At 40.7% G+C, this 14,128-nt stretch overlaps 1 protein-coding gene across 1 annotated transcript in view; it reads right to left on the bottom strand.

Moving 5' to 3' along the window:
* The window catches only part of rad51d (RAD51 paralog D), a 29,404-nt gene extending 18,157 nt beyond the window's left edge, over positions 1–11,247 (bottom strand). The window contains exons 1-2 of the mRNA XM_075487424.1: positions 10,862–11,247; positions 10,688–10,749 (exon numbers count right to left, since the gene is read on the bottom strand). Of these exons, the coding sequence (XP_075343539.1) occupies positions 10,688–10,749; positions 10,862–10,943 (144 nt within the window). The 5' untranslated portion in view covers positions 10,944–11,247. The remainder of the gene's footprint in view (positions 1–10,687; positions 10,750–10,861) is intronic.
* Between the last annotated feature and the right edge of the window lie 2,881 nt (positions 11,248–14,128).

Here is a 14,128-nt window from a genome sequence, read left to right as displayed (position 1 = left end):
TTTGTTTACAAAATTGCAGACCGGACCGGTAAAAGGTAACCAATCAGGTTATGAGCTGGGCTCTGCTGCCTGTCAATCACCGAGGTAGGCTCGTCCCCACGCTTATTTATCTGGACTATAGAACTTCATTACGGGCTAGTCTACTTACTGTGTCTTCCATGATCGCAAATGACAGGTGAGTTCTCATGTGTTTTGATGGGGCGGGACAGGAAGTTGAATAACTTTTTATTTTTCGGTTAAAAATAAGCATTTCTTGCATTTTGCGACTACGGAGGTCACCGTTTTCAACTTCAAGCGTTCTGATAGATCATGTAAACTCTTGAAATGCCAAAAATTAGGACTATACGTATGACAACAACAAATCCTGCAGACTGCAGCTTTAAAGGATCCATTGGTCAGTGGTACATGTAAAAAATACAATACACTGAGTGAAAAAGCAGAATGTCCAGAAAAAGAAAATCTGTGAAAGACCTTCAGAAAGCCTGAAGAACTGTTGCTCAAGATTACAAGAAAGTCTGGCTGCTTAGCAGTAAGATGCATAGAAACGAGGGTTTCTCAACAATTATCCATAGTACTGTATTTGTGTTGCAGGTTCTTTTAAGCAGGAGATTGACCATATTTGCACTATTTTCCACCTCATAAGATACCTATTGCCACCAAAGGGGAACAGGAGAATAATGCAGTTGGGAGGGCATTAATGCAGGAGAAAGTGGAGGAGCCGGCGGTTGTGGATGGCCTTTTTGTGAGACGTTTGAGAGTACACAGTTGGCAAATGGAGCATGATACTTAATTACTTAACCCAAGAACAGGTTATGGATATGCATCAATCTCATCAAAGAAGCAGACAAGCCAAGAGGTGAAGCACATTCAGTATGGGTGACGCCAGGAAACAAGAACAAACAATGATGTGGCTTTTTCCGGACGGAAATCACTGATGAAAAACAAATAAATGTTGAAACGTGCCATTTTTGACAATACTTTCAGTTTTTTTTACATCGTTATCTTATATTAATGTGATGTTAAAAGCTGTGATGGGCACATTACTTTTTTTTTTGTTCAACAGGAAATCTCAGAGCTGTTGTAAATGTCCAAAATAAAGGAAATCATTTTGTAGTTTTGTGTGAGATAAGACAAGCAGTCTATCAAAAAATTTGCTACGAGACAGAGATTCTTTAAATTTCATCCCAGCTGCACCTAGAAATAAACTTGATGCTGCATGTATAACTACCTTACACAAGCACAGTCACAGTACTTCCCCCTTAAGTTGAATCACAGCAACAGGCATAGATGACAATGAGCCTTTGTTTGGCTAATTATAACGGATGAAATAAAATGCTGCAGATCCATAGTCATCACTTTGTCAACATTGATCTTGGCAGAGATTAAAGTCCACCCCCCCTTCCATCAGTACACAGTGCCTTGTTAGTAGACCATGTGGAGTGTTGCAGCTGTATTTTCTGCATTAGAAATTTTGCCAAAGAGTACGAATCTCGTTTGCACCCAATCAGCTGGAGAGTCTTACAGGGCCTCGTGTCCCCATTACTACTTAAAAAAAAAAAAACACTGGGCATTAGAAACACACAAGAGCAAACGAATACAAAGCTGGACACAAAATCACACACTTCATGCTTTCTCATTAATTAGGCCGAGAAGTCCGTAACGCTTCAGCCCACAATGAAGGCAAGATCCCGTACGGTGAAGACAGGCTTTACCACCAGCTTATCAATTTGCTTCGAAAGATATATTTTTTCTATTTTTACATGCAATTTAAAAATTGCAAAATAAAAAAAACAACCATATTTTTTTTTTCAAGTCTAATTCTTTGTTCATGTATCTATTGATATGTGACTAGGGTTGTTTAGCCAGCAGGACCTTTATATCAAATAAAGCTGCAGTATTTCGTGAGTTAGAGTAGCTAACGGGAATGGGGGGCAAAACAGTCACGTCCGAAGGAGAAGATGATGCGATAGGGACAGGAAAGGAGACAGAAAAAGGGTCCTTATCTGTGGAAACTTGAATTGTGGTGCAAAGAAACAAGCTCAACCATCAAATATCCCCTTGCAGGGCTGGTTTGCTGACAGACACACTACCTAATACCCCACTACATTGTAAACTTTCTGGTCTGAGTGGGTGCACATACTTAAAAGCTACAAAAGGTCCAGAAGCTAATGAACAGCTTGGCAGTACTTTGGTCAAAGATATCAGTTTTTGTGCTGAAATCTGATCCCCTGATTCTGCCACCCTTCTTGGCCCGATTATTAAACTGATAATAAAACTTCCAACATCGCTCAGATATGAGTTCATTATACTGAGTCATTGGCAGTGAGTGATAGCGAAGGCTTGCTATAAAATCAAATTTTGTTATAAAAACTTAATTTACTTGCAATTGGGCAGTTACATTAAACATTTTGTCATTTCTAGTTGAGATGGACTAAGACATGATTTCAGAATTGAGTCCCCCAGCGTGTGCATGAAAACATGATCCTGAAAGATGCAGGGTCCATGCACACAAAGGACCGGCTCAGAGCAAGCAGTATCCCTTACAATATGATGTGTAGATTAACCTAATTACCACAATCCTACAAAGCATGACATCAAATTCACCTTAGTTTTGCGCACCCTCAGAGGGCTGTGGCGCCTGGGGATCTCATACCTATACTTTGATGGGCTTCTTCTCCGTTAGCATTCCCACCACAGATGAGAACTCCAAAGTAATGTCAAAGTCACGTCAGAATTCCTTTGATGCTCAGAAGCTCAATTAAACCGGGGCTTCACTGCCAGCCCAACCCCTCTGTTTTATTCCGTTTTTTATAGACAGAGGTTAAGAACTGTTGCTTTTATGGGTGATGTTTCCTAGCCTGACTACGTTATACTCACGATTCTAGTCAGAATGTGAGTCCCATACCGCTGGATAGAGTTTTGAGTATGGGGCGTGTTTCAACCGAACCAGGAGAAAAAATGCCTCTTCGCTCAATTGGATAGACCTACAACCAATCAGAGCAACGTAGTTTGTGACGTAGATTAAGCGACATACACTTGTTGTACGAAGGACGGCAAAAATATCTTTTCTATCCGATAAAAGCCTTTATCGCGTTCCTCTGTTCGTCTTTCAAAATGAATGCAATGTGGAGATCCTGTAGAACAGACTCGATGGCAGAATCTACACACACTAGCTCTCCAGCGGCAGCCATGTTTGTTTCAAACGAAGTCAAACCAAGCGCTCTTTAGTGACGTAGTCGATAATGTCCCTGTTGATCATCCGTCCATCATCGTATAAAGCCCGCCCTGGCAATCTGATTGGGTCGACCGATTCCATGTCGGGCATAATGATTTCCCAACTGAGCAGAGCCAGACCGAACTTCCCGACCAAAACTTTTATGGGCGGGGCTAAGTTCGGCTGGCACCCAGGCTAGATGTTTCCACCACCGGCGGTCAGACTTTTCGGCAGGAATAGCTGTTTCTAGTGTTGTGTTTTTTATGTTTCAATAACCACGGTGCGGTGGAATATTTTGGACAAATAACCTTTTTCACTTGCATCTCAGATGGTTCTCCTAATGCTGGGAATGTTCCCACTCAAAAACAGAAGCTCGAAGGAGCCTATAAAAGAAGTTCAATGAGCCAGGATAGGCTCCCTTTCCGGTAGTGTGTAAACTTGAACAGGGAAGACGCCTTCCAACTGATATAAGAACAACAAAGAGGTTCCTGTGATCTGAAGGCACCTGTTCTCTATTCTGGTGAGAAAGGTGACAGTTGAGAACAAAAAGACTGATCAAATAAGATCATCATTTTTACTCTCCCACGGATACCGATTAATTAGTTGGTCGATTGTTTGCATTTTTTGTCCTAATCGTTCACAAGGCGAACGAACAAGAAGCGAGAGCAGACTTCTCTGCATTTAAGGCAGCTTTAGCAGAAATTTGCCTAGTTGACACGTGCGTTTTGAGTTCAGATCCATTTCCAGAAACTACATCATTGAAACATTTTAGTTCTAAATGTGAATTCAAGCTTAGCCATCTTTTTGGTGGCTAAAAAGATTAGTCAACAACTTGTTTTTATATCAGATTCAAAAGCAACACCGAGTACTATTACAAATATGGGCATCTTATGTCAGCTATGCAACCCATCTCTCTAAATAAACAGCATCAGGAACTTATAACCTACACTGGTCAAACACTAGCTCTGCACGCCATCATCCTACTGGCTCTTTGGATTTCGATTTAAAACAAATGTGCTCGAGACTGTCTAAGGAACTTGGAATTAACTTGTTTGAGTACATTTGAAAGCTTATCTGACAACACAGACTGCATCCCACTGGATCATAAAACACTGGATCAAAACACTCCATGAAAGCAATGTTCACTAACCCAGCTAATGTGGGATGCTGGAGAGTGCACTCACTGTTGTTGAGTAGACTCACATTTTGACGAGGCTGTCCTTCTGGACAGCGAAGATTTCTTGTTAGAACTCATGTCCAACAGCCGATATCTATTTAGGGTAATAAGGTCAATCTGTTGGGTGTCAATTAGTGGGAAGGTCGGTGCCTCAGTTGGGGACGTTGGCTCACAAGATAGGCCTGCTTTTTAAATTAAAACTTTGCTTTCAATAGTTTAGATTAAACTGTAGGAGGCTGCTGTTAGATATATGTGTGCGGGATGTTGTAGTTTGTGGGAACAACAATGGTTCGAATCGTCAGCAGGAGTCTGATGGACCACAGGAATGCTGGTTATCAGCTCCTGAGATGCCTGCAGGCTGAGTTTACTGAGAAGAAATTCTGGCACAGCCACTGGGATGAACCTGAACCTGCTGCAGGCAGTGATAGAAAAAAACAATGTTTGAAAAGCACAGTGATCCTGTGGGTGGAAATCTTTGATGTCCACATCCATTCACAATGCATCTTGGATGCTCAACCTTCCCTGTACAGAATATGTCAGTTCAGACACCAAAAGGCTGCTTTCGGAGACCAGTTTTTCTACATCTTTTTCTAAAATAAAACTTCTTTGAATGTTTTTCTATTTCTTTCCAAATGAAAAAAAAAAAAGTCCGAACCAGGTACAAATTCTTATTAAAAATGAAAGATTGAATCGACACGTTCAACCCTTTGGTGAAGGTGATATTCTCACAGCCAAAACAAGCAAGCTGATGAGGGGTCTTAAAAAAAGGAAACGAAACATAGACAGCATGAAAAGAAAATGTGTGATGATAAGTTGTACTAACCCTTTGAGTTTGAGGTTAACAAAATGATTTCTCTATACATGCTGAGACTGCATGTCCAGACACACGAAGCAACAAGGGTGTTTAATGATTTAAACACACACACACACTCGTCTGGTCTGGGGTGACTTCACTGTCCTGTCCATCCACACAATCCTTCACTGATAAACTTTCATCTATTAGGCCTCCCTGGGCCTCCTCCGTGGTCATTTGCACTCTTTTGTCTTTTAAAAGTTTGGTAAAAAAAAAAAAAAAAAAGAACTATTTGTATTACAAAAAAAATAGTGTCTTGTTATCTGCCCATCAGGTCAACTCTCAGCAGAAATCTTAAGCAGAACTTCTCCCGTGAGCTCTTTTCCTTTCTCCCTGCAGAGCGATTGAAAGCAAAGAGTGCCGACATGTCTTTGTAAGTTCAAACTGTAGAGGGAGGACTTTGTAGGAGAACGAAGAAGGAGTTTTGCAGTTCCCTGGTGTTTGAAAACATTTCTGTTATTCGTTGTACATCTACTGCCATATCTGAAGGACGATCTCTATTTCTTAACAGGTCCATTTATCAAAAATGTCATGCAGCTGAAAATGATAATAAGGGCTTTTAGGATTATAAATGTTTAATTTGAAGTTCAATTGTCGAACAAATCATTGCAATTAACTATTTAAGTGTCTTTTCCTGCTCATTTTATGCCACTATTATAGCAAAAGGCCTAATAAAAGCTTAGTAATAGATGAGCACTTTAATAGCAAAAAGCCATTTATTGGCACTGAACACTAAACCATAAACATTGTATTTCTATTTGCCTTAAAATTGCAGATAGGACACAAATAAAAGTTTGCCTCCAGCTGGATCTCCAAACTTGGTGCATTAGGTGGAGGGCTGGATCAGAAGATACCTTTTTTTTTGTTTTTTGTTTTTGAAGATTATGGTTTTCAGCCAGTTAGCTGAAAATCCAACAAGCACCTTTTCATGCGGTTTACAAACAACATGTAGTCACAACCATGCTGTGGAGTTCAATCTTACAAATACATTCTGAACTCTGATGCTCATGGACATGCAGTCTGTCGTGCACTGATCAGCTCCAACATGCGCACGGCACTGACAGGTGAAGGATGAAACAGTGACGGCACGAGGCTTCTTCAGCTCTGCTGTCACACAGGGAGATACAGGAGGTCCTTCCTGTCAGGAGCAATAACTCCTCATCATGACAGCTTATAATGAATGTTTTAAAAACAGTGTTTCTCTGCAGCAATATCATTTCCCGTCAGGATACATAAAGTATTTCTAATTTCTATTTTAAACTTTTATCTAATTGAATTTTAATTTCTTGTTCAAATGCAACGTTCTCCTGGGAAAACCTGCATGTTGGCATTCACATGGTTGGTGTTAGTTTATTTCACACTTGCAGCTTATAATACTGTGCTAATGACATGCTCCCCTCTTCCGTTTCTACTGCAATTTATTAAAACATGTAAAAACATTGCTGAAAATGCCATATATAAGGCAAAAACAGAGTTTATGAAATTAACAGTTTCCCCAGGCTTCTTGAAGGACATCCCAAAGCTCTTCTTTGGATGTGGGCTGCCTTTTGTTCCGTTCTCTGCCAACATGACCCCACACTGCTTCAGTAATGTTGAGCTCCGGGCTCTGGGGAGGATTCATCCCTCCATCAGACCTGCTGCCACTGATTTTCAGCCCACTTCTTGTGTCCTTTGGCACAGCTCAGCCTTTTCTCCCTGTTTCCCTTCCTTAAGAACGGCTTCCTGACAGCCACCCTTCCATGGAGCCCATTTCTGATGAGGCTTGGGCCAACAGCAGATGGATCAGCTGAAGGTCCAGATGCATCTCTCAGCTCCTGTGTCAGGTCTTTGCTGGATTTTTTCCTCTTTCTTAAGGACATCCCTTCATATACTGTTCATCTGCTGTAGATAGTTTTTTAGATTTGACTTTTACACTTGATAGAGTTTCAGCTCACAGGTTCTTGGGAATCACCTTGTTGGTGCACAAAATACTACTTTTCGTCTTTCAAACTGTGTTATCTTTGGTGTTTATATCATATGAGAGGCTGCAAAAATACTGTTTTGATAAATTGTCTGAAAATCCTCTGAATATGGTCGGATACATGGAAAGGACTGAAGATTGGTGAAAAAGCAGCCAATCTCTAAAGAAAAACTTTGACAGACTTTCAGAAAGTCTGGAGAACTACTGCTTAAGGTCACTTTAAGTAAAATATTTAAGTGAAACATAAATAAATAAGGGGTGGGGTTTTTTTTCTACCAGTACAGCACCGAAATACAGTATTTTTTCACATCATTCAACCCCTATTTATGCCAACAGCACACTCCTAAAGCAGCAACCTCCAAACTACCAAAACACCAATCTTAAAGGGGAAGTTCATTTTTTTTTTTTAAACCTGGACCTTATTTCTGGCATAAAATACATTCATCTACTCACCGATAACAGTTTGGTGAAAGTGTCGATGCCACCATCCCACTAGATGTGTGTGTAGAAAGCTCCCATAAGCCCCCCGATAGCCCCCAATAACAACAACACGGCAGCTCTGAACTAACAGTGCTATAGTACTCGTTCATTCATTCATTCGACTTACAGTATTGGTGAAATAAAGACAGATAATACCTTATTTAGAGGCTGTATTGTCTACGCCCCGTTCACTCCGGTTATATGGATATATGTGGATCTCGACTGATCTAAATAGCGTCCGAAGGACGCCGACTTTCACCAAACTGTTACCGGTGAGTAGATGAACGTATTTTATGCCAGAAATAAGGTCCAGGTTTAAAAAAACGAACTTCCCCTTTAATGTAAAGTTTCTTACAGACACTGCACACCACGCAGTGAGATGCCAAATTATGGGCCAGTAGTTTATGAATTTATGTCTGTCAAACTGGTACGTGTCTACACCTTTGCGAGGCACAAAGATCCGCAAACATCCCACTTCCGAACTCACAGGAACAAAAGGATATATTGCTAACATACTGGACCCTCAGATGCTTTTTGTGCACGCCCCGACTGGTCAGAGCTGTTGAGGCAGCATGAGGGGATTCAACAAATTCAACACCAAACTCATTAAGAACTGTTTTTGCACTCATCTCTGTACAAATCTGAACAATCAATTTGCACTACTGTTATACTTGCACTACTCCAAATCCACTGCATACCATAATTTTAGTCATAGAATACATCAAGGACCTTTACATTTACATTGCACATACAATGCCGGTTTGGCAATGGTATTATCCGGGACCTATCCTGGCCCAAACCATCGACCTGGGCTGCTTGGCCCATGGGGAAAATAGTTGTAACTAATTTTTGTCACTTATCTTATTCTTGCATTAATATCAATTCAACTGTAGTCTGCATAAATTCACCATTGCAGCGCAGCCGCCTGCTGCATCACAGCAGATTAAATAGGTTCTACCATGTAAGGGAATTCTCTCCTCCCAAATGTTTCAGATGGTTTGGCCCATGGCTCGTCTTTTAAATAACAATGGCGCGAAACAGAGCGGTCAGTGATGGAGGGTAGAAAGAGGCCAGGTGGAACAGAGAGGGCTAAGCTCAAAAAAAGACAGGAGGTGGCAGCCAAATGTGCCAAATTGACAGATATCTTCTCAAGACAAGCTGGTAGGTTACTGAGAGATATGGATAATAGGCCTGGTTGTGAATTTGATCAAATAGGCTATAACGTGGCGAACGTTTGCAATGTCAACTCAACTGTCATCTGACAGCTTTTGTTGTTAAATATGTAAAATCTCACAATTTATATGATTTAGAAGTGTATTCCTATATTCAAAGAAGAACCGAACACTTTCTTTACATTCCAGTTCTGATGAACAATTGCTTAACGCTTTATCACGCTTTATCTCCTCATCAACTGTAGCCTGCATTCCCACAGGCGCGCACATGTGGTTACTAACGCAATATTAAATAGGGGCGATCACATTTGTTGTTTGATATTTGTTATTAAATGCATCTCAAACATGCAATTAAAATAAATATAATTATTTAGAAGGGCTGTATGCAAATATTGTACATGGTTCGCGTGCGCAGGGACAGGGGCAGTATGGCAGGGCAGGGGCAGCGCGAGCACGTTGGGGTGTTTAGTTGCCTTTTTTGGAGAGTCTGCACGCGCGTTCTATCCGCGGGAATCAGCATCATGTTTCATGTTCAAGCCTTCCCCTCCCATTTATTATAATGTGAGCTGAGCCCGCTCACGCCCGTGCAAGGAATAGACTGTTCTATTTTCAAGTTGCAATGAGCACTTATCCGGACACCGCGCGGGCACGACGCTTTGATGTGAATGGAAGAATCTGTTTTCTTGTTGATTTCTATCCATTTCGGACTGAACACGAATGCAGATGCAGACACGTTCACGTCCCGTGCTTGCTGTGTGTAAACGAACCGAACACTTGCTTTACATTCCATTTTTCCATTTTTTGACAAACAGTTTCAAATGTGCTGTCACGCTTATCTCCTCTGCAACTAACCTATTTGGTCTCGCCGTCATATCGTGCATTTCCACAGAGGCGCGCACACTGTGGTTATCAACTCACTATTAAATATATATTTTTTATTGTTATCGATTGTTTTCTAGCATCAGATCAGCAGACCACTTCCAGTGCTACTGATGATCCCAAGGAGGGCACAACTACTGAAGGGCCAGGTAGAGGAAGATACTGTAGTTAGTCAAGATAGACATTTGTGATGTAAAATATTGGCATAGAGAAGAAAACCATAAGGTGGTAGGGTGGTAGACTAAATCATGCAAATCATTTAACACAACCACAATTAAATAAATATCAGAGTGGCCTGAATTTGAATTAAATTCCCGGACTGAGAAAATGGCCCACCCCGGCCCTGTGCACATATATATTTGCACATAAACATATTTATTTTACTTACTTGGCATATGCCACTTTACTTTTGATGTCAATATCAGAGACTTTGTATATATATACATATATCCACATTGTGCTGTCACTCTGTTTACCGGTTACCATAGTTTATTTCTGCTGTGTATTAAAATGTTAAGTTAAATGCTACCGCTGCGCTGCACTATTGAGTTTGAGAGAAACGTAATTTCAATCCTGTGTATGTCCTGTACGTATACAGATCTGACAATAAAGTTGACTTTGACTCAATAACAGTTACGGAGCCATAACGTTGTAGTTGACCACAGACATCTAACACACAGGTGCGAGTGCAATGAATTAAAAACAAACGAACAAAAAGTGTTGTTCAACCTTCATTTGGACCTGCAGAGTTCAGCAGTTTTTGATTGATTTACCATGGATGTGCATAATGACCACTGTGGGAGGATTTATTCCATTGAGGAATTTCATTATAATAACGACACAGGAGGTTATGAAGGCACTCTGGCACGGTTGCTTCTCATGCTGTCAACATAGTCATATGCATCCTAATTATTGACGTTTATCTCAGAGTAAGATGGATTCCTGTCAGTACCTTATAGGACACGGAGCATTTCTGAGCAAGTTCCTCAAGGTCCGATGACACCAGGTCTTCCACTGTTGGAAAAAAAAAACCGAAGAAATCAGGATGTTATTGTGTGTCTTACTTGTTTTTAATCGTGATGAAGGATTATCAAACCTGTGAAACACAAAAATCACACACACTGACCTGTTCGGATATCCGCAGCACGCAGACCCCGCAGTAAATCTTTATCCAGTCCAGGACACATTCCCTCTCGTAGGACTACCATGATCTTGCATTGCTAACTTCTTATTAAATCGTTAAAATATATGACACACCGTGACCCCGCCGCATTTACAGATGCCACTAGCTACAGTTGTTTTTAGCTTTGCGGCTAACTTTAGCGCAAACTTTTCTGCTTGTGTTATCTCAACGATCACAAAAACGAGACGTTATTAATGATAACTAAAGTGTCTTTGTTGGGTTGGTCCGTTAAATGATTTTAGTAAGAGAAGTGAACGCCTTTACACAACTTTATGTACTTAGATTCGACTTCCATCATTATTGTAAAGAAGCACACGCTAATTGGTGCCAAAAAGGACAAGGCGTAAAAACCTATTGCTTTCCGTAGCAGCAAATTCTACCGCAATGCCTTTAGGGTAATGTAGTATACCACACTTAGTGTGTTTGTAGGTTGTTTATTTATGAAAATAATACATTTTATTGACGAATTGTCTTCAATTTAATTACTTTAATTGTCTTTAAATCCAGGTTAAAAACATTTCTGTTCTCATGTGTCTATGCATGAAATCTGCACGATATCTTTTAACTTATCTAGACTGTTGCTTGTTTTTAAATTCATTTAAATGATTTTATTTGTTTCTCTTTGTATTCTTTTATGTATTTTAATGCTTTTTCTATCCAGTAATAATAATACTAATGATAATAATGATTATTATGAAGATGATGATAAGAACAATGAAAACAATGATAATTCCTGCACCGTGGTGTAGTGGTTCACACTGTGTCACCTAACAGCGAGAAGATTCCCGTGGGTTCTTTTCAGGTACTCCGGCCTCCGGCCTCCTACTACATTCCAAAAATATGCATGTTAAGTTAATCAGTGATTCTAAATTGACCAAAGGAGTGAGTGTACACGGTTATTTATCTTCAGAAAGCTTTATTGTTTTTGTTTGTTTTTACTTCTTCTTCTCTTTATTTATTACCTGCTATAAAGCACTTTGGTACATCGTAAAGATTGTCTGTAAAGGGCTGTATAAATAAAGTACATTTACATTACATTTACATTCATTTTATCTGTGTTGGCCCTGTGATGGATGGCGACCTGTCCAGGGTGTACCCTGCCTCTTGCCCAATGACAGGTTTGAAACTGAGTGACAGCAAAGGTCATAGCATGTGATTCACATAATTTTCATACTTAAACCATTTAGGAGCGTCTGCATTTAGTGAATGGAGACATGGTCATTTTAGAGATCAGACATATCGGGAGAGACATTTTTGATGGTGAGAAAAGGTGACCGAATCCCCTGGCTAAAGAGAATAAGATAATTTCTTTTTTTTTTTTTTTTTTTCAGGTTCTATTTGTTTGAGCAGATTATTGTCTCTGCTAAAGCTGCTGCCCCCGTGACCCGACCCCCGGAGAAGCGGAAGATAATGGATGGATGGATTTATGGATCTCTTATTGTAACTGTTTCCATTAACCTTTTCTAGGTCACATATTCTAAATAGGAATAAAATGTGGCAACAGACAAACTGCTATCACCATTAACACGAACCATTGTAAAGATTTTTGGGTCCTGGCCAAGCGATTGTGAGGTCTGACTTTTTTTGGTTGAACGATTTTGTGATGCAAATGTATTACTCTTTTGAACACATATTATTTTGAGAAGCAAAACGCTTTATTTTTTAAGCCACAGCCAACTACCCGGACTACCTTCGTCAACGCCAAAACGAGGCTGGAACTCGGCTCACAGGACGCAGTCAAATTTAAAGGTGATAAAGAAAGGTTGAATGGGGCATTAATCCTTGTTCTGTGATGTGATATGTAGCCCAAAAAAATTGGTTGGGTCTGTAATGGCTCAGAACCTCCTTAAAAGGCTCTCTGATACAGCTGTTACTATGCTGGGTTTAGAATGCGTCTTTTTCCCTTATTGGCGTCGTTTCAGAGCTTATCTGGCAACCTCATTATGAAATGCAGGTAGGTGTTGGCGCTATTCGGTTGCCGTTGCTTGATTGTCTGCCCTTGCTCTCACTGAAAACAGAGCTATAGAGTAATACACTGACTGAAAAGAAAGCTCATCAGAATCAGAATTCGTTTTATTGCCATTGTTAGTGAACAGTGTTCACTAACTAGGAATTTGCTGCGGCGTAAGGTGCAAACATGTAACATAGGATATAATAATAAAAAATAAAGAATAAAAATATATGAATATAAAATGTACAAGGTGTGTACAACAATACACAGTATCCAATATACAGAGCAACAACAGTGCAGCTTCATTAGTGCAATTTTAATGATGGTAAAGTGACTGGGGCAGGTTATGAGGTGATTATGAAGTGTTCATAAGTCCAACAGCAAGGGGGAAAAAACTGTTTTTGTGACGGGAGGTTCTGGTCCGAATGGACCGAAGCCTCCTGCCCGAGGGGAGTGGTGCAAATAGAGAAGGGTCAGCTGTGATCCGACCTGCTCGCCCCATAGTCCTGGAGACGTGCAGGTCATGGATAGATGGGAGGCTGCAGCCGATCACCTTCTCAGCGGAGCGCACAGCTCGCTGCAGTCTGTTTGTCCCTGTCAGAACTGACCCTCTAATGAGCAAAATTCCGACTGAAGCCTGCTCGGAATCGTGCAAGGTTTGTGAAACTGTACTCTGTGAAATGCGCAGAGCAAAGGAAAAGTCGGCGGTTGTATGTACTGGGGATGCTGTTAAAAATAAATAAAAGCCATTGATCGTGAACATTGCTTTCCGGGGGAAGAATATGTAACGATCGTAGTCCGCTTTCACAGCCTTGGAAGGCACACCAGTTCCTGTTTCTCGCCGAAGGGGCGTGTCTGAAACGGGGTGGCTGTGGACTTGGGTGCGGGGGGGGCGATTGCTGAAAAAGTGACGTCATTTTTTCACAAACACGGATTGGGGGATATTCTGGGGGATATTCAAAAACGGGGAGTGCTTAAAACTGAGGTTCTGACACTTGCTGGCACTTCGTGTGTACTCCCCACAGCGGGGAGACTCAGAACTAACACCAAAAACGTGAAAAAGATGATTTTGATTCTCTATCCCCTTTAATAAATGATATTGCTAATATGGAATGTCATACAGCTTCATGTCAAAAGAGGTGAACTATCCCTTTATGTTAGGGACATATAAGGTTAAATTTGAGGAGCACAATTAGTTTGAGTGTGTATGTTGCAGAGGGGGTGGTTCATATGGGAGTGGGCGTGTGTGCGTGCGGAGG

This window comes from Odontesthes bonariensis, chromosome 16, assembly GCF_027942865.1.
Source record: "Odontesthes bonariensis isolate fOdoBon6 chromosome 16, fOdoBon6.hap1, whole genome shotgun sequence".
Classification (NCBI taxonomy): domain Eukaryota; kingdom Metazoa; phylum Chordata; class Actinopteri; order Atheriniformes; family Atherinopsidae; genus Odontesthes; species Odontesthes bonariensis.
The sequence above is the reverse complement of the archived record's forward strand: the minus strand, read 5'-3'. Positions and strand labels throughout refer to the sequence as shown.